Raw genomic sequence first — 27110 nt, forward strand, 5'->3', positions numbered from 1 at the left:
ATTAAATCCTTTCTCTAGTCTGCTCACATGAAAGCTGGAATCCAGCTGCAACCTCTATGCACATGCATTGCTGCTCACATAGCACATTTGGGCTCTTTGTCAAAACTGCAGACCCTGTCCCAGTAAGACACCAGCAAGAGAAAGGTCCCTGGCAAGGGGTCACCAGGAGAGGGTCCCACTGGATGTAGATTCCTCTAGAGCTGAGAGACCTCACGAACCTTTGTGGCTGTGAGGACAACAAAGATATGACTGAAATGAGAGCTCCGTTTCCAACATGGGAGCCAGGTTTTGGGGTAGGGCTGTCTGTAGGCATGGAGTGGCCCCTCTGATTCCCTGGGTGAGGGTCAGTTCCTGCTCTGCCTGGGCCACCTCACCAGTGCTGTGCCCATAACACAAAACTTCAGGTGATGCTGAGTGATAATAAAATAAACATTTTTATTTTTAATAGATGGACAAAACAGACCCCAAACCGGACAGTATTTTCCTGAATTGCATGGGTACCATTGAATACAATACAAATGAAGTTAAAACATATATATCTATATTATGCTTCCTATCTGCTTCATTAGGTATAGTTTTAATATAACATTTCTGACACAGACAAAAATATACTATTTTTTTTTAACAACAGCCACAAATACTGCCCTGAATAACAGCAGACTTACAATAACTTACTGTCTAACTGCAAGTTACTTGATCAAATACACTTGAAGGGCAGAAGGAAAAATGAGTAATATTTTTTTTCCTAGGATACTTATATTTGAAATCCTAAACTGTTGTACTATATGAAAATAAAAGACTAAATCTTTTACTTTACTTTATTTGATCCACTTAATGTTTACATTCAGTTCAGGTTCACAAAATTATGTTTTATTTATAATACATTTAACATCCCAAATGGACAAATATACATGAAATAATAGTAACTTTTTTTGACATCTCAGCTATGTTATTAACCTTGATTTTATGAACACATTTCATGCAAAGGAGATAAAAAAACCTGTCAAATAAGCATTATGCACAAATGTTAAGAATATGAAAGTAAAATGTATGATTGTGATATGAATATTTTATCTAGAAAACGTAGGCTCAGAAACAACAATCTCAGTGTCTGAAAATGAGCTGTTTACTTCACTGATTGTAGATCCAATTTAGTGCACAATACTACTGTAAAAGTGGAGAATGAACACGTAATGATTTCCACGAAAATAAAGTCTGTTTGAAGAATCATGTCCTGCTGGCATTTTGCTTGCGGAAGTGGAACATCTTCGGATAAATTTAACGCTTGGATAGTTGAACTAAGGCAAGAAAACTTATAAACAGGCTTTCCAAGCGGTTGTTTTGTTTGACTTCGGAATGGTCCTGTCCATTACATAGCCTACCACCGCAAACATTGCAGCCCGTGGAAAAGCAGAGTTATGGTGAAATGATGAACAGTCTTCAGTGTCACTTGTCTCCTTTGCATGATAAAGCTTCCATGGTGTGCTATATGTAAACGTGCAATAACCTTCCAGTCTCCACAGAGTCGACTGGAAGACTTTGTTGGGACCACTTCCTGCCAGAGAATGCATAGCTCTATCTAAACAGAAATACTTCATGAAATCACAGTGACTTCACAGAAATATTTAATAGGATAAATAGTATAAAATAATCTGATAATGCTGAAAGCATCTGGTTTAAAATTTTTGGATTAACAGATTTTAATTTTTCACCTATCTTTTTCATTTTGAGCATTTTAGAAGCCTTTATGGTTTTAGGCAACAAGGGAATTCAAGGGAAAAGGAAAGATTTTTATTTTTCAGTCAAAATTTCTTTAACGATTCCAGATGAATCCCCTTCTCCTTTCCTTCTCATTTCACTACCGGGAATCCTGAAATAAATTACGCAGAGATGCTGCTGTAGTCAATGCCTCTGCGACTATGCAGCTTCTCATAATGAAATTCTAGCAATTCCTAGACAAAACTGAAGTAAGAGAAAATTTTCAGGAAGACCTACAAGTGACTGTAAATTGGGATCCCCTACCTTCATCTGGAACTGCAGTGTAGGGCATTGGCTATGTAAGCGAGCAAAATCATGGACTGATATCTTCTCCTGAGAAGGGAGGCAGGCTAGTTGATTTGAGCCAGAAATGGATAATAACTGAACAGTGGTTCTGTTCTACCCTCTTTCTTCCACGCGATCTCTTTCCTCTTCTCTTCTCCATGGTTCAATGGGAGAATGAGTACTGCTGGCGTATCTCATTTGTGAGATCCTCAGCATCCTGGATTTCATTGGTGGCTTGTTCATTCACCTTGCAGGATTTTTTTTTTTGTCCATTTCTTTGCTTTATTGACACTTCTGAGTGTTTAGTGCAGATGCTGATTTTGATTCTCTCCACCGAGGGAAGACTCGATATTTGTTAGCACAGCAGTACCACAGCTGACAATGCATATTCAGATCTGAGATGCAGTGTTATTTTTAAATGGAGCGTATGGAGAAAAAAAAATAACATCTCTAAAATTAATTTTCTCTACACATAAATATAAATATATATTTATGTTGTTAAAACTCCACAAAAGGAGCAAAAACATATCTAAGGATTAAACCTTGTGAAAGTTTATGTCAACACTGAATGCACAAGTTGATGGCTTCTTCCTTTAGCAGCAGAATCTATTCTTACATCTCCTATCCTCCCATATAGCTCCTCGTGCTGTGAATGTTAAAGAAGAAATTTCACCAGTGACCAGGAGGATATCTGGATTTCAGTTGAACATTTTGTGTCATGCGTAGATACTAAAAAGGATTATTGGAGCATAAGTCTTAGTTGTATAGGAATCTAGCTATTAGATCTCCCACTGTGAAAGGCACATACCAATGGGGACAGACACAATCATATCAGCCATGGGCAAAAGGAGATGACATTGCATGTAACCTGCTGGTCAGGGCAAAATTGGAAGAGGCCTCATCGCCCTGCTTTGCCATTTCTGGCCAGCGTTGCCATTTATGAGTGAAGCCTTGTCTGCACCTGGCTGGCTGGTGCTGGTGCTCCACAGAGGCACCGTGATGTTAAAGTCCAGCATTTAGTGGAAGATACCGCTATACCCTCCACTGCTGTTGCGGGTTTGGCTTTCCTCTTGGTTCCCCTCCGAGCTGCTGCTGCTTCTGGAGGTAGACACTTACAGACATGGAGCTGTCCAGTAAGTCCGCTCTTCCCATGGGAAATCAAATTTTTGAGAAAATGTGATTTTCCATGGAAAAACTTTCTGAAGTAATCCCATCAAGTCCAATGCAAAAGACTTTTTGATGTATTTGAGAATACTTTCTTATTAAGTGACAAATAGCAATTTTTCTCCATGGAAAAACCTCTCATCTGTTTTTTCAAAGCCTTCTTGACTCTCCTTACTTTTTGCTATTTGTCTCACTGCTGCACCTGGCTGGTGCCAGACTGCTCTGCTCAGTGTTCATCATGGTAAGTCAAGATGAGGCTTCTTCTCTCAACATTGAAAAGTTCTGCCGTTTTTCATAATTTGCATTTGAACTCCAATTATTGCTTTAAAAATCGTGACATCATCCATTGGTGACAGCCGCTGACCACAGGACAATAGACCACCTATAGCAACATACTTTGCTTAACATCATCTTGCATTAGGTAAAACATAATATTAAACTGGTGACTTCATTTTATCTTTTTAAATGAATATATTTAGCACGCCTATAAGGAATTTATTAATATTTGTGCATTCTGCTGTCTTATGCAAATAATAAAATACTAGATTTGTATTCTCTGAATTTCTTCATGAGGAAAAAAATGACCGGATCAAAAACTCAGGGAAGTTATCAATCTGTCCTTCTGCAAGCAACTAGCTCTTTAGTAATAAATCATTTATATCTGTGAGAATACGTTTTCACTTAATGCCAATAAAATATTTACTGACAGTACTTCAGAGTGACTGCATTATAATTTCTTCATCTGTTGTCCTAGCTAAGTAAATGTCGCATATTTTATGCTATATATATTTTCAGTTGTAAATATTTTTTTTAGTTACACGGCATGTGGTTCTGGGTGGAAAGAATTGGATCATTTTATCTTTTGGCAAACACTCTATGGTCTAATCCAACATGTTAGATACTAACAGAAAAGAGTTCCTCCCATGGGATGCTCCTGCTCTGAGAAACAACTTAAAGAATTGTGCAGTGGCATTTTATTCCCAATTTTTGCTTTTCTTCTGATAAAATGCCTCTTACCATTCTTTGTAGAATATCCTGCTTCACATTGCTTTGCCTGTGGCTACCAGATTTTTTAATTATCTTCAGTGTTGGACAGCTCTGGACTTGAATCAACATAATTGAAGGCTTCCTTGTTTACGAAAGTCGAGCTCAAAGTTAGACTGTGTCGTGGATTCACAGGTGCAAGTTCGTTTAATACAATATTGTCACTTTTTACAAGAGTTGCTTTGTCCATGTGTTCCCTGCTGTACCTGGCAACAACAGCATCAAGGAAGTCCAGCTTTGGTGGCAAAGTCCCACTCTCAAATAAGTATTTGGCTAAGTAGGAGACTATAATGTTAGTAAAGAAGGACGTAAGCATAGCAAGTGTTTTAAATGGAAATCGCTGGGTGTATATATTATTTTCATCCGGATAGCAGCCAGGATAGTAGATCAAGGGCTGAAGGTAGAGGTATGGTTCTCCTCCGGTTATTCTGAGAACAAGGCCAAATAAGTATCCCGCAATGGCACCATAGGTGTTTGTTCCTTTAATGAACAACACACACAGGAGCTGAGGGAATATGATGATATAAACAAGGTCAGAGCTGAGGTACCACAGGCCGTACACCGACGAAGCTAGCAGGGCCATTGCTGTTGCTGCTGCTCCAAACAGAAAAACAGTGATTCTCATGACCCACACGATTTCCCTGTCTGAAGCCTGCAAAAAAATGGCAGTGTTAGGTGGTGTTTTTTCCATGGCAATATAGGCATGCCTACATTTATGAACATAGCCTATGTAAGATACTACACTGTAAAAGAAAATCTTGCACGACATATTCAATAATATTTATAAACAATTATCACTACTGCTATCTCCATCCCAAGTACAGAGTAAAAGCTCATGAGTTATTGTCACCATTCCCAAAGTCCTTGATCTTTGATCGGAAGGAAAATTTTAATAATGTGTCAAAGAAAAAAGCAACAGTAGAATGTTAGAAATAACTTTTAAATATAAGCCAAATATGAATTAACCAGAAAAACACCTGTCAGTGTCAGAATTTCTTCTTCTCCATTTCCTAAGAAAACATCCAACTCATTGGCCACTCTGCTGTCAAATGCTTTGCTGATAGATCAATAATTTACAAAGATGTCTCATTTTATTAAGGTGTTAAGTAAAACTTAAGGTTGTATCAACAACTAAGAGCTATTTGGACAAACTGCTGTGCTGTGACAACTCTTGAAAGCTGCCTCCCCTGAGCTAGCTTATTCACCCCAGTCACAACCATAATATTTCTATGATTTCTAGTTTATTCAATATACTGTTGGAAACAAAATGCTATACTTTTTCTAGTCACAGGCAGGAATGTGAAAGAGGTGATTCATTATGAATTTACAAACTATTCATCACCTAGTAAAGGTCTCACCTAAAATTTTCTCTAAAAGTAAAAACAAAAATGTAATCTCACGTTTTGCCGAAAGGAAAGCTGATATATGTTACGAGCAAACATAGAACTTGCTGATAAAATCGAAGAGTCAGCTGATGACATCACAGCAGCAGATACAGCGCCAAGGCCAAAGAATGATATATAGACTGGACAAAGGTACTGGAGCACGATTGGTAAAATCATATCTGCTTCCTTTTTAGTCATGGGGTCAGGGAAGCCATACGCAGTCTCGTTCCAGGCTGCAATATGGACACCAATATGTTATTAGCAATATTAGTAGTCATCAACTACAGCATCTCTTGATTTCATGCATAGTGAGCTATTTGTATTGCCACGTTTTCCTTCACATTCAATGACCAAACTGTTGCTAGGGATAGAACAATGGTTATCCAGGAGGAAGTTTAACGTTAAAACTTTGTATGGCTGATAAATGTCATTTTCCTCAAAAAACCAAGTCTGGGATCCATGCTGCTTATGACGTGTTTAACTATTCTCTTGGACTACAGACTCAGAGCTCAATGCCATGGGTTAAACATTCCTAACAGAACTTTTGTAATGATTTAGCTACATGGCCACTGTGACGGAGATCACTCTCCCTATGACAAAGGACTTGACAAGGATATTTTGGTCAAGATAAGAAATTCATGATAAAGGACTAGGCTCTGGGAGGACTTTATAGCAGCCTTCCAGTACAGAAGGGGGGGCCTACAAAAAAGCTGGAGAAGGAATTTTTAAACAGGCATGTAGTGATAGGACAAGGTGTAATGGCTTTCAACTGAAAGAGACTAGATTTAGATGAGATATTAGGAAGGAATTCTTCACCTTGAGGATGGCAAGTAAGGCACTGGAACAGTTTGCCCAGAGAAGCTGTGGATACCCCATCCCCAGAAGTGTTGAAGTCCAGGCTGAATGGGGCTTTTAGCAACCTGATTTGGCGGAATGTGTCCCTGCCCATGGCAGAAGGGTTGGAACTAGATTATCTTTAAGATCGCTTCCAAGTCAAGCCATTCTGTGGTTCTATGATTACAACACATACACAGGTATTTTGCAGTTATTACCCTTAGTACCAAATAAAAGATATCTAAATAAAACATTAAATATAGATATTACATCTGTAGATACCTAGAATGTTCAGAGTGAGTTAATCTCAGTTACTGGGGCAGGAATAATTTCCCCTACGAGAAACATTTTATAGTATTATTTTTCAGTGTAGTCTTCTGTTGAAGAAATGATGAATTGATAAATGATGTCACATGGCTAGATTATATCTAACATAAACTTTGTAGAGTTTTCATACACTTATTGCATTATTAATTTTACATTTATTGTAATATTAATTTTCAACAATTTACCTGTAGATGCTCCAATTGCACCAATGAGTATTGCAGGAAGAGCCATTACAAAACAGCCAAAAGCAGCCAGAATTGACAGAAATTGGGCATATGTGGCAGAAGATGAGGACAAAACTCGCTGGAAATATGCTTGCCATGGGATTCCTCCAAATGTCTGCAAATACAACGGCAGCATCCTGTCATTGGGGGATAACTCTGGAGCTTTTGGCTATCACCATATAGAAAGCACACAGAAGCATCAACTGAATGCTGTGTTGCTACTCTTTCGTTTATTTACTGAATACCAGTCAGCCAATAATAGCTATAGCTTTCATTCTCACAGGTGATGTTAAACCTTTGTAAATACAGTTAAATTGCATTCTTTTAGACAAGTTATTCCTTTGTACAGTTAGCAACAACACTTCGCACTTACATAGTCTCTGTAACCTCCAAGTACTATGAACTGCATAAATACTTGATAGAGCCTTATGAAAGGTTATAAAATACTGTTGTCATATTTCATGTCCGGAGTATTTGGCCTCAAGTATCCTCCCCCTGTCAAAACTAGATTACACTCTGACAGGATTTGAAAGCAAGATTTTATTTTCCTTTATGAATGCATGTGGCCAACAAAACAAGGCAACACATTCTGTATACATTGAATTCAAGAATCTGAAAAATTATTCTCCCACTCTCTTAAGCAAATATGATACCAATAAAAATTAAAGAAAAAGCAGTAAAAGGAAATTTTCTTTCATGGTGGCAACCCTTTTCTTTTTTGGGGGGTATATAACAGTGAATCTCCTGATTAGACTTAAAATTATGTCTGCAAAGTATGATACAAAAGAGTATTATCAAAGGTTGAAAACCCAAATACTAACAATTCTGTCTTGAAAGCAGGATCTGAATACTCTCCACTAAGTAAAAAAGTACCTAGGACTAAACAGAACAGAAACAAAATGAAGCAAATTGCACGCTAAATGTCCACAGTCCAGTTCTACACACTAGATTAGGCAGGAGGCATTTGGACCAAATAGGGTGTATACAGGTGTTTCATACATGTTTCATGCACACACAGGGATCAAATTAATGTTTCACAGGCAGCTCTGATTTTAAATTGCTATTATGACTGTTTTCCTTTGTGGACTTAAAAATGTTCCTTTAACAAAGCTTTCCAAGCATGTATACATTTCTAGAGCTATAAGGAAACATGGTGAAAAGAAATTGTGTCACAATTTGGTAACATCAGCACAGGTGAAACCTACAGGTTTACCACACAGAATAGAGCCATTTGAGCTAATGTCATCCTTTGTTTCTCTGTGAAACTCAAAAAAATCCCAACCCAGCTTCAAACAATATATGTTAATTTAAAAAAAAAAAAATAGCAACAGAAAAAAAGAATACTGAAGCATGATGATATAAAAAGTATAGAGTTGCTCAGGGACACTGAGAATGGAAAATGTTACCATGTGTTGCTAGATCCTCTAATGGAAAGTACTTAATAACCACCAATCCCATGTGTAATACATGGTATTAAATAACGAAAGCCCTCAGTTCATTCTGGCGTGTGTGCATGTATGAATTCATCCATCCATCTCTGAAAAGCTTTTTCTACATCACCTATACATAAGGCATATTTAATCATTTGTATAACATATTTATTGCCTTCTGCAATATATAAATTCCTCTGCCAAGAATGACATAAGTTAAGAGTTACCTTCTTACTTCTAATTAATTTTAGCATAAGTCAACTCTTTCAGCCTGTTGATATTTAAATTGCATTCCTGGCAATGTTGTCTTTGACAGCTGTGCTACAATATTTCACTGATATTTTACTGAAGTCATTTAAATGTGCAGACATATTGAGCAGGAGTCAAGAGGGTAAAAGTTTTCAGTTTGCTGGAAACTCTTTACTAGACTGTATTATTTTCAACTGATATAGTAACAGAATGTGAGCGCTTAAATGCTTCATTGCTTCATACAAGCCATCACTTACCAATAAAAGGAAACTGTCCAGCCATGTGTAAATATCAACTGAGTTGATAGATCCAAGCCAAGGTGCTTGGTACACTGGGTGCACAGCTGTGAGCCCGATGTCTGTCACTGCAGGATGGGACATAGCAAAGGGTACGCTGATCCACTGTAACCAAAAGGCAACACTTTGTTTAGGTCTAAAGCAAGTATTCCAAACTCATGAAATTTTAATATTAACATTTATCTGTTTTTCTTCTTCTTGCGTGCTACAGAGCAAAAGCTAAGCTGCTGAGCTAACTTGCAGAAAAGTCGGGTTATGTGCCGGTGGAACATCTCCAAAATACAGAGTGCTTGGTAGTGGATAGCTTACCTCTGTTCTGGAGAGTGTCAGTATAAGCAGAGAATTAATCAGTGTAAATAGCAAAATGAGCAGGAAAGACACCTTTATACATCTTCATTTTATTTTCCCTAACCTTCACATATATTCTTTACACCCTTTCCTGGACCACCCTGTAAAGAAACATCTACATATAAACTTGTGTGCAATAGCATCATGATTTGCCAGCATACAGGAATGAGACACTACAAACATAGCTGAAGGCTTGGGAACTTGTTTTTAATTCAACACAAAACTAGACTGTGACAAGAGAGGGGTGCTGTTGGTGAACCTCCATCTCTCTTGCTCCAAAATACCCAGTAGCCCAGAATCACAGCACTCTTCTACCTTGAAGGCAATTTCACTCTGGCCTCTTGACTATTTTCAGTCTCTCTGGTTTTGATGTAGGCAAAAAAAATGAGTGGAGTAACCCTTCTCAGAGACAGTTTTAGCCAGAAGGTTAATTTTGTTCACCGACTGACTTTTTGTGCATTTACTTGCCCACTCATTTTGCAATGCTATAACTCACTAACTCTTTATAGGAAAAACCTTAGTAGTTCCTACTGAGACTAAAACCAGGCTTTGTGCTATATGGAACAGACCACTTCAAGCATGGCATTCTTAAGGCTCCAATGGTAACCGAAACATTACAACAACCCAACAGATCACATTCAAGTGTATGGGGTAACAGAAGCAAGCAGGGGAGAAATCAAACATATTCCTTTACTTTATTGTACAATTATTGCAATAATGTGTGAAGAATATCTGAATTATTGCTGTGTGCGCTGCACTGCCAACTATTCAGGCTGTTTATCATGTACCATAGGATTCCGTTCTCAGTTTACACATTAAACATTGCTGGTTTAAGCACTTAGGCAGAAATATTCCCTTCTCGCCATCTGCTTGGGCTCTTCTGGGAAAGATGTCTCCAAAATACTTAGAAGGAAAAATAAAGGTATTCTCAAAATTAATGGATGTTAATACTCCTCTTGTTGAGAAATTCATGGGTAACAAGGATGTCAAAAGGATTTTTTAATTTTTCATTTGTGAGTCTCAAATCTCAAACACATCCAATGGTGAGCTTCTGAAGCACTGTAGTTTGCCCATATTCAGCTGAGATTTCATTAGGGTGAAATTTTAAACATCTACCTGCACCCTGCATGAAACTGAACTCAAGATTTAATAGGGACCGTATTGCAAATGCATTATGAGCGTCTGTAATCAATTCCAGTTTCTGACAGTAACCTAACTCTTTGTGATCTCAAGAATTACCTCTATAATAGTAAATAAGCTGAGCTAAGACACTTTCTCTGGCCTTGCAGTTCACTGAGATTTCATGATTTACATCTATATATCTAGACTCCTTTCCCTGCCAAAAAGGACAGTTTCAACTGCTCCTGGGAACTATCTGGGGAATTACTAGTTGGTGTGAGCCAAAATTGTTCCAGAATTGTTAACTGTGTTTACAATTAAGCACTACAGATGATCCTGTGTTTTCACCTTGACAGTGTTTAATTTGCTAAATATAGACACAGATCCAATTTCTTCATTGAACCCATTCTAACTACAGTAGAAAATCCACTGTTTTGAATGGAGGCCAAATAAAACCTAGGCTTGTGGAATTGAAGAAGAAACTGGGACTTTCTGTTGGGGCTTGAAGCCTGGGGGAGGAAGTAGCAGGTAGCTAGAAGGATCTGAACCTCAAAGGACTGGAAACCAGAAAAAAGGACTTCTACGTGGTGGAACAGAACTTAGAGACTGCAAGGCGAAAACCAGGGAAGTTTGTGGAGTAGTTGGGGTAGAGGTTATAGAAGCCTGGGGAATTTGTTGTGCCTGAACTGAGGAGCCGGGGTAGGGAACAATAACAAATAGAAACTGCTCCAGACTCCAGAGGGGAAGCTGGGATACCTGAGTCTGTGACATCTTCTGCTGTGACACCTATTGCAAAAGTGTCCCAACTCATCTAAAACAGCCTCATCTAAAGCATGACTGTTCAGATGCTACCTGAGGCTTCTAGTCTCACTGATGCCTCTCAAATGTGGTTCCTTCTACATGACATTATTGCAGTTTATTTTAAATGGGAAATAACATAAAGATCCTAACCTGAATCGAAAGAATTCTATTAAAGCTACAGATACAAAGATTTAGAAGATTGCTATACAATCTTCGTTTGCTTTCTCCTTGCTGTCAGATTCATGCTGCCTTTAATACTGGATCACATGTTGTTATTCCCACGGGATCAGGGTCTTTAGAAGTGTATGAATTGCTCTCATTAGAAAAGGATTTTTGTATTTTGATTTGTCTACAAATCTGGGAATTTCTGTAATACACACCATCTGTAGAAACAGAATAGTTCACAAATATTAACATGCTCTGTAGGGAAGGAAACAGTATTTTCCCCACTGTGCACTTGAAGAACAAAGGTATGAGAGAAGATCTGGAATAACTTCTCTTTTGAGATGGCCAGCTGGAACTTGGACTTGCTTTTTCAGAGTATTTAGCAGCATTCCCATGAAGTGTGTTACAACAAAGAATGCTTAACAATTCTGCAGATTGGTCACAGGCCTCCCAGCAGGATGCCACAGAGTGAGGACAACACACAGGATTGGTTAGTGACCACCTGTGTGAAATCTGGCTGAAGCAAGTTCCCTAGAGCTGCACAGGAACTCTGGTAAAAGAAGAGAAACAACTCTGGATCCCCACGGTGCCATCCCATTCCTTCACCTTGAGCCACCCCATTTATTTCTGTTTCAGATCTCTGCACACCTGTGATCATCTATTACTGCCACTGGCAAACAAAGACAGCAGCTTCTTCGATTGCACCCCTGTGATCTGAGCCCTGTTGAATTGATGTTTTTCAGAGTAGGGCTTAAAGAACAGCAGTAAATAAAAGAAAGCAGTAAAAACAAGTAAGTAAAAGGCTACCCACTAGCATATCACTGATAGCTGATGAGAGGATATTCACACCACCACATTCAAACAGAAAGATCATCTGGTAAGACTTCCTTTACTATGGTCTCCAAGAGCAATGAAGGGAAATGAGGGAAAAACCAAGAAGGTGATTAAAGCGGGAGGTAACTAAGATGTGTTAGTAGGTGACAGGTACAAGAAAGCAAAGCAGTGGAGTATCAGCTCTGGAGGTCCAACGCCAGCAAGAAAATTAAAAGAGCGTTTGCACTTACTGGTTGGAAAAAATGTCAAAGAACCGGGCCTCTCAGTCAGCATTATTGTCAAAGCATGTACATTGATGCAACTGCAGGCTTCTTAAAGTCAGGGCTCTTTGAGTGGAGATATTCCTTCACTGCACTTTCAGGGAAGACACAGATCCAAAACTGGAGCTGGGCAATAGGCCTCAGTAATCATCATAATGCTCAGGACAAAATGCTCAACAATGAAGGGAAAAAAATCCAAACTTACCAGTCCCAGGAAGATGCAGAAGAGCTGAACTACATCAGTGTAGGCTACAGAATAAAGCCCGCCCACAAGCGTGTACATAGTGGCAATCAGGGCAGAAATAATGACTGAAATATTGACATTAACGTCAATGATCACACTTATAGTGGCACCTATGGAGGGAAAAGTAGCACTGTGTTAGTGTACATCACAGTATGTCTGATGAGAAGCCTCACCTTTGTTAAGTTGTATATATAGGTGCTAGTGTGTCACCTAGCAACAGCATGAAGATATTTCCTCCTCTATCTTCTACACACTCCTTCTTCACTCTTTGAAGGGAGTGGGAAAAGGAAGGCTCCTGTGGGTCTAAGTTTAACATCTATCATTTCAAAGGTTTTTATGAAATGGAGGAAGGAAGGGTGCCAACAGCCTTTCCTTACACTGCTCAAGCTTTGGAAGGACTACATTCTCTTGTTCTGTCTGGGGAAAAGCAGCTACACACAGACAGCTGAAGCCTCTCTGGTTTTGTTGCAGCTGCATGGGAACAAGTGTATCACTGCAATAAAAACTGTGCCTGGGGGAGGTCTGTTGCAACATATCACACTCGTATGTCACTTATGCCCTGAGCTAGCCCCTTCTGTCCAACGAAGTAATGGTGAAGGAGCCATCAACAATAGGAGCAATTGTTCACTGACCCTTCAAAAGTGCACTTCAGTTGTTTACATTGGACAAAGGTGGGTTTCTTTGCAAATTGGAGAAAATATCCTCTGTTGTCAACCTAGAAACCAAGAACTTTTACCAGCACCATTAAGCAGATTTCATTTGTAGAAAACAAACCACAATGTTGAGCTGATCAGTCAGTCTCTACAAAACAGCTAATAGAATCAAAGAGTTGCTGAGGCTGGAAGGCATTTCTAGAGATTGTCTAGCCCAAGTTCCCCCTCAAACAGTGCCAGTTCGAGCAGTTTGCCCAGGATTGTGTTCAGTTGGGTCTTGAATATCTGCAATGATGGAGACTCCACAACTTCTACAGGCAACCTTTGCCAGTGTTTGACTGTGAAAAAAAAAGTTTTTCCTTAAGTTTAAATGGAATTTCCTGTCATTCTGGTTGTGCTCATTCACTCTTTTCTGGTGACTGAGCAGCAGAGAGATGAGCCTGGTTCCATCTTCTTTATTCCACTCTCCTCATTGCCAAACCAGGTGTTCATGCACACGGAAAAGAATTCCGTGAGCCTTCTCGTCTCCAGGCTGAACAGTCCCAGTTCTCTCAGCCTTATCCTGTACGCCAGTTACCCCATTCCCTTAATCATCTTTGTGACTCTCCATTGGACTTTTTTCAGTATGTTCATGTGCCTTATACTGTGGAGAACTGGATCCAGAACTCCAAATGTATCTTACCAGTGCTGAGTAAAGGGGAAGGATCCCCTCCTTCAGCCTCCTGATCATAATTCTTCTAATGCAGCCCAAGACGTCATTAACTTTCTCTGCCACAAGGACATGTTGCTGACTCATGGTCAAATTAATTTCTTTCTAAGTCTCCCAAGTCCTTTTCTGCAAACCCGTTTTACAGCTGGTCAACCCTCAGCCTGCACTGGGACATTAGGTTGTACCTCTCCAGTTGTAGGACCTAGCACTTCCCTTTGTTGAACTTCATGAATTTCCTGTTGGCCTACTTCTGCAGCTTGTTGAGATGCTCCTGAACGGCAATTAAGCAATCTGGCCTATCAGCAACTCCTCACAGCTTTTATTTTCTGCAAAACAGCTGAAGGAGCACTTGGTCACATCAATCAGATTATTAATGAAGATGCTATACAACCCAGCACTCGATAATACCAAGCCCTGGTGTGGCTAGCCACCCAGTGGCTTCCATGCGGCTCATCACAACATTCTGAGCCCAGCAGTTCAGCCATTTTTCAGTTTTCCTTACTGTCTGCTTATCTAGTCTACATTCTGTCTGTTTGCCTATGAGGATATTAAGGGAGAAAGCGTAAAAAGATCCTTCTGACATCCACAACATGCCCTGCTCTCCCTTTGTGAACCAAGTCAGTCAGCTCATTGTGGAAGATGTCACGTTGGTCAGGAATTGTTTCCACTCCATAAATCCACGTTGACTCCTCCTAATCCCCTTCTTGACTTTCATTTGTTGGGAAGTAGTTTTCGGGAGTATTTGCTCCTTTGCCTTCCCAGGAATTGAGTCTTTAGTTCCTACAATCCTCTTCTTTGCCCTTCTTGAAGATGGGAGTGACGTTTGTTTCTGTCAAATATTCAGAAGCATACATTATTACCACAGTAGGTGGAGGTTAGTGAGAGTGTCCATGCAGTGCCAGCTCCCAAGGCACTCAACGGACACATCACATGAAATTATGTCTGTCCAGTACATTTACATGTCTCCTAATCTGATCCTCCTTCATCAAGATTTCTTTGCGCTGGAATCTCCTTGGTTCTCAGGGGACTGGGATTCCTGAAAGCTGGTCTTACTAGCAAAGAATGAAGCAGAGAAGGCACTGAGTACCTCAACCTTTTCCATATCCTTTGTCTCTAGATCTGCTGCCCCATTCAGCAGCAGTCCACATTTTCCCTAGTTTATTTAAAAAATCCTCTCCTTCTAATCAGGATAATTTAAACGAAACGTTGCAATAACTTTTAGTCCCCGCAGGTATTGTTGATGGATATTCTTAACCACATTGGAAAAGTTCTGTCAGTGGAACACAACAGAATGTGTGGTATATAAGTTGGGATGTTCCAGGTGGCTTTCTGTTGTGCAGTTGGCCTTCAAAGTTCATGTTCTTAGGGACCACAAGCTCAGACTTCTTTCACAAGATGCAAACTCTGTCTTTCCTTTCCATACCCTTTCAATCAAGAAATCACGAAGATCAAGAAGTGTGATATTCATCAGTGAGCAGAGATGTGCAGAGAAGGTGTAACATAACCAGATTATTCACAGAAGAGTTAAAATCAACCCCCTCAATGACCTTTATAGTCGTTGACAGTCTTTAACTGTCACCTCTTAATATACCTACTAGAAAAGTATTCACACTACATGCTTTGAAATATCACAGATTAGCTTGTCCTCAATCAAAAAGAAAGCGTATTCCAAATACTCAAAGTGGTCTTCAAGTTATTCAATTCCTATCACCTCAGCATGTAGTTTGTTCTTAGTCCTTTAAGGGTTTTGTGATGAAATTGTGGTAAACAAGCTCCCCATTGCTTTGCAGTTCATCAGAGCACAGTTGGAGAGTACCTTCAAAGTTTATTTTCTGTTTAAAATAGCTTGTGCTAGAAAGCATTACCACATGCATGCGCACTATGAGTATGATTAGCTGGTAAAAGTCAACTACTGGTGCTTCAACTCAAGGGCTTTCTCAGTTCTTGAAGGCATTGCTAAATTCAGGCCTGAAATATAATTAAAAACCCTGGAAACTGCTTTTTTTTTCAGGACTGGATGAGTAGTTGGGTGATTTTGTATTGAGTCATAGTTGCACTAATTCTCTGAATCCTTTCCTGAATCCACATATTTTCTTCACTTTTTTCTTAGTAAAACTGAATAATACTTCAATTTATTGATCAGCATGTGTCTTACTCTATTATTGGTGCTATGGAAAGCTCTGTAGATGTAGGTCTCCTACATGCAAAGGATTACTTTGTTTAGATGGATTGGCAATATTTCATATCTTTAAGGGCAATTTTGACTGTGTTCTCAGTAGTGTAAAAGAGAAGCTAGGTTGGCCTTAACATAAAAGGTACACTTCTAATCACTCAGTCACTCACTCACTCACTCACGTCACCCTCAAAATTAAAGGAAATTTGTTGTTAAATCTTTTCATGCTCTTTGAAAAGGGACAAATTAAAGGTACCTGAAAATGAATAGATACCTTACATGTCTTTCCATTACCAAAATTATTAATGGAGTGTCATTACCAGGTTTAATTACTAGTTATCACAGGTCTGAGAACTGTCACACTCTGAATCATTTCACTAGAATAGTTAGCATTTGAAGCCAGAATTTTAATGCAATTCTGATTTTCTTAATCCTTTCCACCTGTGAAAAATTAATATTTATACTGCTTATTCCTTACCTAAGGCAGAGAAGATGGCAGCAGCCCAAAACATTTCTCCCATTAAAGCCGGAATAAACAGTAGCCCTCCCATCCTTTTTCCATAAGTCTGCTGAAAAGGGTCTAGCATTGTCACATAGCCTTTGGATCTCATGGGCTTTGCGAAAAAAAGGCCACCTACAAAGAAAAATAGCATAAGACACCAGCTGCAGTGTAGAATGCATTGGCACTAAGGGGTACAACATTGACTGTCAGTTAAGGGTACAAAAATATCAGCAGTACTTTTTGTTTTTTATTTAGAGAAGTACAGTTAAAATATACTCTAGGTACTTTTACCTTACATCTGTTTACAGAGTTACATAAACACATCCACACCATTAATATCTATGACCTGATCATGAAAAATAAGTTTGTCTTCATTTGTCTGGTTCAGTTTACTTAATCTGCCATTACAGGTAATGTCAGAGTTTTGTCTAATTTTGGATGAGCCAAAGGGAATGTCTTTTCTACCTAATCCTGTTCATTCTTGGAGTAGAATCCAGCCTGAGTTTTCGCATGGTCCTACTCTAAAAATAAAACTGTCTGGGATTCCTGGATCAGAAATATAAGTTCACACATGGTTTAGTGCACAGACAGCAAATCTGATTCTTTCAGGACAATTCAGATATATTTTGCATACTTAAATCGACCTTATCACACCTGCAGGGCAGGTCAAATGCCTTCTGGGCTCTGAAGGAGTCAGGATCCCAGAACATTTATCATACATTGATTTCACTTATGTATGTTCAGGAATTTTGATGCATCACAATTGTGCTCTGACTGGCTGGCGTTATGGGCTGGATATGTACATAAATGTGCAACTTTCTAATGTACAGTCCTAAACTTTCTAATGTACAGTCCTCAAATTCTTTCTGGCTAGGAAAAAGAAAAGGACATATCTCAGGAAAGCTAAAAGAGCCCTTGTATAGAAACCTGTGTAGTTGAGATCTGCACATGTCTATGACTAAGTAGACTTCTATGACAGTAAAACTTATGAAATGCAATGTATAAGTTAAAACAGCAACAACAGAAAAGTAGGAAAACCAGTCAGTTCCCAATCTGCTGTATGTGGCAACCCTTAATTAGGTTCTTCATCACAAGGTATGTAATGTATTCATCTTCATCACAAGATATGTAATGTATTCATCAATACTGTACAGAAGATTTTCCACATTTCTATGTATTGCTTTATATCACTCATATATCTTCATTTTTAAAGTTCCCTGAACTTAAGTTCCTAGTTTACAAATGGTAATTTATTTATATTGCTTCTGTTAATGCTGTCTTTAGGCAGGTTGTTTGGGTTCAGAAAACCTCCAGTATTTTTTTAACTATTTTTGGACTGCTTGTGGATCCTGTTCCTATTCTACTTGTTATGTCATCATTACAAAAGACAATTTAAAGAAGAAAAAAAGTCACTGGTGTTATAATCTAACAGGACATTCAAGCATCTGTCAAAGGAAATAGGAGATTTTCTAACCTTTAAAAATAAATTGCTTGAAAAATTAGGAAAAGTGGTGTGCAGCATAACATTGAGCTAGCAGAGAGATTATATCTAATCTTAAATCCAGTCTGAAGCAGTAATATTTCTTCTAGCCTTGTATTTATAATTCTGATTTCTTTTAAAAAGAAGAATAAACAACTCCTCCCCCTAGACCTTCACGTGCAGATCACGCCTACGGAAATGATTTTCTCTCTGTTCTGCAGATACATACATACATACATACATATATATATATATATATATGGCCACATGATACAGACTTCTTTTCTCTGCAGCAGACATGATTATTTCCAAGAAAAAAGTCTAAATATCTAAAACCAGCTAGAAATGAGGGGAGAGGCTAACTCAACTCTCTCTGGCCCATTATTAGTTTCTGTCAATCCTCCAGACACTAAGAGTTAGGAAGATGCTTATGACTACAATTTTAACAACTGCATAATGACATTGATGGATGATGACACTCATGACCTTATAATGATGTCAACCAGTCTCCAGGCAGATATGTACTGTTACTGTTTTTCTTACAGGAAGAAGAGCTGCTCTCAGGGATGGAAACTGCTACTAGAACTGGAGTTGGCTTGCACATTCCAGAGAGGAACATCTACAATGGCAAAGGCTTCTGCCTGGAAGACTTCAACACACAATTAGACGAGTTGCTTAGACTCTTAGTGAAGATCTGTAAGGTACAAGAACTTCCCTAACCTGAAAGGGTTTGACTTGCATAAATTATAGGTGTTCTGATACTATCATGTTCCTGATCATACAGACATTTAAAGAAAACCTAAATATATAAAACTCAGTATACTTAATTAGAAAAAATGCCACAACAAAATCTTTCTTATTGTGACCTCCATAGATAGCTACGGTTGTAATAGTGAAATAGGTCTTGCCAAGGTATTTAGGAGTCTTAAGATATCAAACTATACTGGTTTTCTGTTTTTCTTTTCAATAGCCAAACCTATTAACAGAAGGGATCTGGTTTACCTCAGTCTCCTTTTATCAGACCGTGGTTGTTTAATTTCAAATGATGGACTTGTCATCAGAACTGTTTAGAATGAGAGACTATTAGCTTTAGTTCTTTGCTTACCTACAATCAGACTGAGGGAATATCCGATCGGTGCCTGAGCCCAAGCTAGACCGTAGCCTGGGACATACACAGCTTCTGCTGTCCCATTGATGTAACCTCCTCCAACCCATGTGGCTGAAAAAGAAGAGGTGGAAAAGTCTTCAGTGTGCACAAAGAAAACTTCCCATATTGTAGAGTGAAAGTATTAACACTTATAATATTGCTATTTTTCAATATAAGGACTGTACAAGGGCTGGACTGTACACAGAGCGATCTGAAGAAGAACAATAAACATACAGGGATAAAGCCATCCTGGCTAGGAAAACTCAAATCATCTAAACTAGACAAATTTAATTAATGCATTATTTACTAGAGCCTTCATGACAAAAAACTGCCTTTGTGAAATATTAAATTGTGGCTACACAAAACACTTATAATATGCTTCCACAGATGCTGTATTTGCATACAGGACTGTGGTGGGTTTGTGTTGCTATTTAAGTTCTAAACTTTGATTCTTTTATTTTTTTGTGCTTCCTGAAGACTTATTCCTGAAGTGAATCATGTTATCTGTTAAATTTCTGATTATATCTCTGTAAACACCATCAGTATTTTTAATATAACAACTTTAGACTCTTAATGAATTTACTCTCTGCCTTGATGGGAAGTTTCTCCATTCGAAAATTTGGGACCTACAGTACGTATGAAAGAAAATTTCCAACACAGAAATGTATTGTGAGTGCATCTGCAAAACTAATTCATAACAAATTGTTTAATAATATTTGCCTCTTCCTCTTTGCAGATTCCATGCAAAAGTCTCTTGATTTTCTCTAATGTATAATAAGTAAATGTTATGAACGTAGGTCTGTAGTTTGAACAAGGGCAAGCAGTTCATTAAAAGCACTAGATTTTTTTAATGCTGTTTCGATTTTCCTCAGAAACCTTTTCCATCTCATGTAAGAGTAGTTCTGGCTTTCAGAGTAAAAATTCACAATTGTAAGAAATTTATTTTCCTTAAGTGTTCTTCAGAATTTTCCCATCATCCATCATCATAGAAGCAAATCTGATTTTGTGTTTAGGCCAAACAACTGGAGATAAACACAGATGAAGAAAAATTAATTAAAATTCGGAAAGAAATTTCATAAATATAAATTAATACTGTTTTCCTCTTAACTGTGGTATCTCTCAAATAATACCATAGGGTATTTTTTCTAACTCGATACTACATAACACCATAGCTTTAGAATGAAAGATCTTTAGCAGTCAAAGCATTACAATTGTCCCCACTTTCAGTATTTTGAACACAAAAGTGGACAATTCTGTGCATGAGAAAGTCTGCAGCAAAACAAGTGAGCACTTATTGGTAGACTTTTGGGTATCAAGGTCTGTTGTGTACCAAAGAGACAAAGACAAGAGGTAAGTGATGCCCATGTGGAACCACATGGAGAAGATGGGTTAACACTGATCCTTGACAGGAAGAGCAGGGATACAGAAGCTACATAAAAAGTTGTCAGACATTTGGGATTTTGTGCCTTGACAATGTGAATTCAGGTAGGTAGTAATATGATGCTTTGGTTAACAGAGTCCTACAATCATATAATCATAGAATCACAGAATTGTTTGAGTTGGAAGGGAACTTAAAGATCATCTAGTTCCAACTCCCTGCCATGTGCAGAGACACCTTCCATTAAACAAGGTTGCTCAAAGTCTCATCCAACCTGGCCTTGAACACTTCCAGGGAGAGGACATCCACAATTTCTCTGAGCAACCTGTTCCAGTTAAGAATGTCTTCCTAATATCAAATCTAAATCTATCCTCTTTCAGTTTAAAGCCCCTTGTCCTACCAGTACATGCCCTTGTGAAAAGTCTCTCTCTAGCTTTTTTGTAGGCCCCTCTTCAAGTACCAGAAGGCTGCTAGAAGGTCTTCCTGGAGCCTTCACTTCTCTAGGCTAAACAAACTCAACTCTCTCAGCCTGTCCTCATACAGGAGGTGCTCCAAGCCCCCAGTCATCTTTGTGGCCCTCCTCTGGACATTCTTGAGCAGGTCCATGTCTTTCTTTTGCCGAGGGCCCTGGAGCCCAGGTGAGGTCTCAAGAGAGCAGAATAGAGGGAGAAAATCGCCTCCCTTGACCCGCTGGCCACACTTTTTCTGTTGCAGCCCAGTATAAGGCTGGCCTTCTGGGCTGTGAGCACACATCGCTGGTTCGTATTCAGTTTTTCATCCACTAGTATCCCCAAGTCTTTCTCTGCAGAGCTGCTCTCAATCCACTCATCACCCAGCCTGTACCCATGTTTGGGATTGCTCCTACTCATGTGCAGGACCTTACATTTGGCCTTGTTGAACTTCATGATGTTCAACCAGGCCCATCTCTCAAGCCAGTCAAGGTCCTTCTGGGTGGCACCCCTTCCCTCTAGAGTAACAACCACACCACTAAGGGTGGTGTCATACAGAAATGTGCTGAAGTTGCACTTAATCCTACTGTCTATGTCCCTGACAAAAATGTTAAATAATACTGGTCCCCAAATGGACCACTGAGGGGCACCACTTGCCACTGGTCTCCACCTGGACGTTTATCCATTGACTGTTGAGTCCATGACACCATGAGATGTGTGTTACCTATTGTGTCTCAAGGAGCAGAGACTTATAGAACACATGGCAAGCACCTCTATACACTAACAAAAGTAAATATTTAGGAATGGAATTATATTTGTCTCCTTCCGTGGAAAAAGTATGAGGATGAATTCTGCATGAACAACATGAACTTCCAGGTGGGATATAATATCCCATAGTCAATGACAGATGTCCAGCAAGGCTACAAATGTGGTGCAAAGAGGCTTCAACATCCTTAATCAATTTGCATATGGTTGCTATAGAGGTGGTGGGTGTTCTTCAATGGGGACCCGGATGCTACGCCTAGCTCATGTATTTTCTTCTTGAGGTGATGGAGCAGATCACTCCCCTTCTGTGGGATGTTTCAAGGGACATTGCCTTCCCCTGACTGGGGACAGGAACAATGCCCTGTGGACTGGTATTGCTGAGTAAGGTGGTGTAGAGGATTTAGCACTTATTTTCAGTTTGATGTCTTGATTTCCAGATTGGGGTTTCAAAAATAGATGCTGGTCAACTTTTTCTGTGCACATGACTGCTTTGGAACCTCTGCCAAGGACCCCAGAGCTCTAGGAAAGTGCTAGAAGGGGTTTTTTTCTGAAGGGTTTTTTTCTGAAGGGGTTAATGAGTAGTCAGCAAGCACATTGATATCAGTAAACACATTAGAAAAGACATAACGGGATATGATAAAATGGGATTTCAACTTTAGATATTAACTTTCTGATCCTCAGCTGCTAACCCACAATTTAAAGTTTGTTTAATACCTTTTACGGTGAAATTATTATTATTTTTTCTAAATCAGACAAAAGGAATATAAAATGTAATAACCTACGGAAACACTCATGTGGTAATCTGTTTTAATCCTCTTTGCCTAGCATCTGAAGGACCAAGAAATGCAGCAAATACCAACATCCATTTAAACATATATCCTAAAAATGATCGATTACTAGGGATACGGAGTGCAATTCTCCTAGTTCACATGAGGAACACATAACTTAATCTCAGAAATCTTTATATATCTTGATATCCACTAGAAACCCAAAATTTTTGGCACTACTTTGTGAATGATCCCTTGTCTGACCACTCAAATTATTGAATCAACACATCAAGTCCTGCAAAATGAGAATCCTATCAAAGGGTCACAAAAAAATATAATTTTGTAATATTTCTTTTATTCTTGTGGAAGGATATGTAGCTTTATTGAACTAAAGTGAAAAAAAATACATTAATAGATTACTACCTTTTTGGTCATGCTTGTGAGCATTTGATTATGTCATCTCAAACATTTCTTTTGGGGGTTAAATTGGATCACTGAAATTGGAATAGTCTCAAGTTTGTTGCAGCTACCGCTTCCTAAGAATTTCACCCACAAATTAAGGAATGCTAGTATTTAATACAACATTTTAACTATAAATATGTAAAAACAATACACAGATTAAAGTTGTGGCTACTATGGTAGCATGTTAGCTCATTTTAATATGAGCTGTTGTGATTCATCCCCAACTCAAGCTTCTCACATCATCTATTTTGACAATTACAGACACATTCAGCCTTTAAGAGGCTTCGTGTTTAGGTGCTGCAGTACCTAGTTGGTACAGCTGCTTCTTCAGGATCCTGCTATACATCCAAATATGTCCACAGCCCTTATTCATAGATAGTGCATTTGTTTCCAGGTTTTTAAATGCTGTTTAGAAAATCAGCTATAATTACTCAGGATTCTTAAGTCTGTCCCTACGAAGTTACAACTCTAATTACCTGAATTTGATTTTAAATTTATAGGCTGAGTTCTGTTGTCCTCCCCACCAAGCAGCTGTAGAAACTGCTACCATTTTTTCAGCCAATATCCATGGAAAATACTACTGCTTATCTCTGGCAGGAAAGACAGAAGCAAATCCTACTCCATAGCCCAAACTACTTTGTGTCCATATTACCAGTATTTTTTGGGAGATCTTTACAATTTCTTGTTTTCCTTTCGAGGGGTAGGCTTTGCTTTTTAATATCTTTTTATATTTCGACAATTAAATCTCTAAAATATAAAACCTGTGTTGCTATCGACATATATCTCTAGAGATATGGTTATAACGTACAAAATCTGCATCTATAATTTTAAAGAAGCAAACATGCCCTCAAATAATATGATTATTTAGTAAAAAAAATTGTGGATTTTGATCAGCTTACTTTCACAATTATTTTGTTATGGCTTTACAAACTATCCAAATCACCCTCACCAAGACAAAATCTGGACTATCCCTTGATTCAGTAGACTGGTGGCCACACCTAACTTTGTGTTCCAGGCATGGATCCCTGAAAATTAAAGTGTAATTTGCTTGTCATCTCAAGCTTTAGTTGCCATATATAAAAAAGGCAGAAGTGAGAAATTATGTGAACCCTGACAGTATAAAACCAATGAGTGTTTTAGTCGCACAAAGGTTTTAGGATCAGCTCGATTTTGAACCGCAGTGAGGATAAACTACACAGTCTCTCGAGCTTGCATGGAACATGATGAGTATATGTGGGTGTGAACTGAGGTTATAGAAATTGCCTGCAATATAGGAAGCTCCAGTTCAAGTCTCATCTCTGCTTCAAATGTTAGGGAAATCATTCCTGTAAAACAGAATTAAGTAGACCAGAATTTGTGTCTTCCACAGGCAAAGTTGTTAGTGACAATGACTTGCATGGGGAATGCCTTGTTTTTTCTCCACTCTCCCCAATGATTACAGTTTGTGGAAAGCAGTATCTCTGCAAAAGATTCCCGTTTCAGTGATCTTGACAACGTTTAATTCAGCAGAAAGCAGTCAGACCAGCTTTTGCTATGAGCAGAATCTCATTATATTGGATGCTTCAGTAGACCGTGGAGACATGATAGAGTAAATTATTACAATGTGTGAAAAGTAGAATATCTACCTGTATTTAAACTTTGGTTTTACAAACATTGTTTACTCAATGTCCAAATATCCACTTTTGAATGAGCAAAATGACCCTGTATAGAATTTTGGCCCAAGTTTCAATGTATGTCTTCCTTATTAGATAATTGTGAAATCAGAACAGGGCAAAAAAGCAAAACATAGATATAATCCGATAAATTCAATTTGGCAATTGAAAGGGCTTTGCCTGACTAGATTTAGAATTAAAAAAAAACAACCAACCAACCAACCAAAACTGAAGTATGCTTAAAATTTAAATTCCTTAAATAAAAACAGTGGGTCAGTTCACACTTCTTATAATGCGTTTGTGCTATGATACTGTGTTAGCTGTAAGACTTGAGATTTTGGGCCATATTGTGAATATCTTGCTTATCCAGGTAAAACAACTGGTTCGAGTGGCTTTAGGAGTCAGACAGCACTGCTTACAAAATTAGTGAAGAACTCTTAAGTCACTCAAGTTTTCCTACTGATACTACTATTCATATTAATATATTATTTTGTCAAACTGCAGCAAAAGAAGTTAAAAGAATCCACAAAGTAACTTTGGAGAAATCAGTGGAATACGAGTTTTTTAGAAACTTATTCTTAATTGATGCTGTGTACAAACCCCAAATATAAACTTTGTTTTACTCAGATTAAACAAAAATAACTCACCAAGTTGAATGACTTTAACAACAACAGTAGTGATTTTAAAGCTGGATTTCTTATTAATCTACATAAATTCTGTATTCCTGTCCCAAACATATTTGATCTACAGATGAATATTAAAGCAGTGAATAAGAAATATAACATATTCTTTCTATATGATTTAAAAAAATTGTTGTTTTATACAGATGCAACATTTGACTGTTCACTGAACAATGTTAGCAGCAATTGGAAAAAAAAAATATGTTCTCTATTTTGCATTACTGAACATGCAGATCACATTTCTTTATTCAGATTGAAAACTGACAAATTATATGATGGTTAGGAAAAAATAAAAAGGGGATTTTACATACCAGTCATTGTAAATCCACCAACTAGCAAGCCAATGTCTCTTCCACCGACTATAATAGCTTCACTGCGATCTCCTTCACTGCCAGTATTCTTGGTTTTCCAAGCAGCCCATATGCCGACTGCCAGGATAGCCAGGTAGAATACAATTATGGCCACCAGCCCCTCCACATGGAAAGCCATGTTGAAGTCCTGGCTCTTTCTTTGATCGCTATTTCATTAAGACCTCTGGAGAGAATGCAATAATACGCCTTTTAACAAACCTGGTAAGACGCTTTTCAGAATCAGTGTACAAAGAAAACTCTGATGGTTACTAAAATGACTGTTCTGGTGAGTTTATGAAATGACTATTTCAGATGTAATTTAAATTAGGTTTGCATGCCAATTAAAATGCCTGTGGAGCAAAAAATAATGATAATCTAAACTGCGATTACGATGGGAAATGAATGACGTGGCCGAAAGCTATGCAATTAATAGAAATTAGTTCCTGAGCATTGAATCGTTTTAGCGTCACCAAGTCCCCAAGTGTCTGGGAACTCTTCAGTCAACAAATAGTTTGTTAGACAGAATAGGACAGGAGATCATGGCCATGTGGCTTATTACAGAAGTCTCTAGTTAGTTACAACATAAGCCACAAAACTATTGCAAAAAGAACTTTGAATAAGTAATCGCTACAACAGCAAAACACATCCTCTCCAGTGTTTGCGTGGGAATGCTGATCCTTTTCCCCTTTCTGTCATCTCCGGTATTTAAAAACCTGCGCTTTCCTTTTCACACCATTTAATTGTCCAGCATTAAAAGCACTCACCTACTCTCGTTGGCAATCTGAGAACTAACCGGAAAGCTGTCGAGCGGCAGAAACCCAGCAGCGAGGGGGAAACTCTGGGGCGACCCAACCCGCGGCTGCCCCGTCCCCTCCCCGCCGCTCCGCTGTCGCACAGCCGCTCCGACAGGACCCGTCCTCGCTTCCCGACGGCTCCACGGGAGCCCTGCCCGAAGCCATCCCGCCGAACCAGCCTTACCCTGCCCCGTTTCGCCCTCCCGGCTTCCTCGGAGGCTCCGCGCATCCCTTTCTCCCACCCTCTCCACCCCGAGCTCCCCGCCCGTCCCCACCTGCGCTCCGCCGCCGCGCTGCCCCGCAGCCCCCGGGGCGCTGCCGCCCATCCCGCGGGGCGGTGTCGGGGATGAGGCTTTTTCCTCCCCCCTCCCGGGCGTTCTTC

The 27110-nt window shown here is 38.9% G+C and overlaps 1 protein-coding gene across 2 annotated transcripts; it reads right to left on the minus strand.

Moving 5' to 3' along the window:
* Positions 1-457: 457 nt before the first annotated feature.
* On the minus strand, positions 458-27110 carry SLC5A7 (solute carrier family 5 member 7). 2 transcript variants are annotated; one of them, XM_009557898.2, is made up of 9 exons: positions 27004-27110; positions 25896-26118; positions 19390-19503; positions 16781-16936; positions 12729-12877; positions 8958-9101; positions 6983-7136; positions 5652-5869; positions 458-4903 (listed from the first exon to the last, which is right to left on the minus strand). In XM_009557898.2, the coding sequence occupies exons 2-9, from the start codon at positions 26071-26073 to the stop codon at positions 4280-4282; spliced, it is 1737 nt and encodes a 578-aa protein (XP_009556193.1). In that variant the 5' UTR covers positions 26074-26118; positions 27004-27110; the 3' UTR covers positions 458-4279. The 2 variants fall into 2 exon arrangements, with proteins under 2 accessions (XP_009556193.1, XP_053913030.1); XM_054057055.1 differs by lacking the exon at positions 27004-27110 and adding an exon at positions 26699-26798.

The sequence above is a fragment of the Cuculus canorus genome, chromosome 1, assembly GCF_017976375.1.
Source record: "Cuculus canorus isolate bCucCan1 chromosome 1, bCucCan1.pri, whole genome shotgun sequence".
Taxonomy (NCBI): domain Eukaryota; kingdom Metazoa; phylum Chordata; class Aves; order Cuculiformes; family Cuculidae; genus Cuculus; species Cuculus canorus.

Excerpts from the sequence above, each read along its gene's own strand:
- SLC5A7 (XM_009557898.2), bottom strand. The coding sequence starts at position 26,073 with ATGGCTTTCCATGTGGAGGGGCTGGTGGCCATAATTGTATTCTACCTG. Across the intron at positions 7,137-8,957 it reads TGGACAGTTTCCTTTTATTG|ACATTTGGAGGAATCCCATG; the intron begins GTAAGTGATGGC and ends TTGTATTTGCAG. Across the intron at positions 4,904-5,651 it reads AGCTTTCCTTTCGGCAAAAC|GCTTCAGACAGGGAAATCGT; the intron begins GTGAGATTACAT and ends ATTTTTTTGCAG.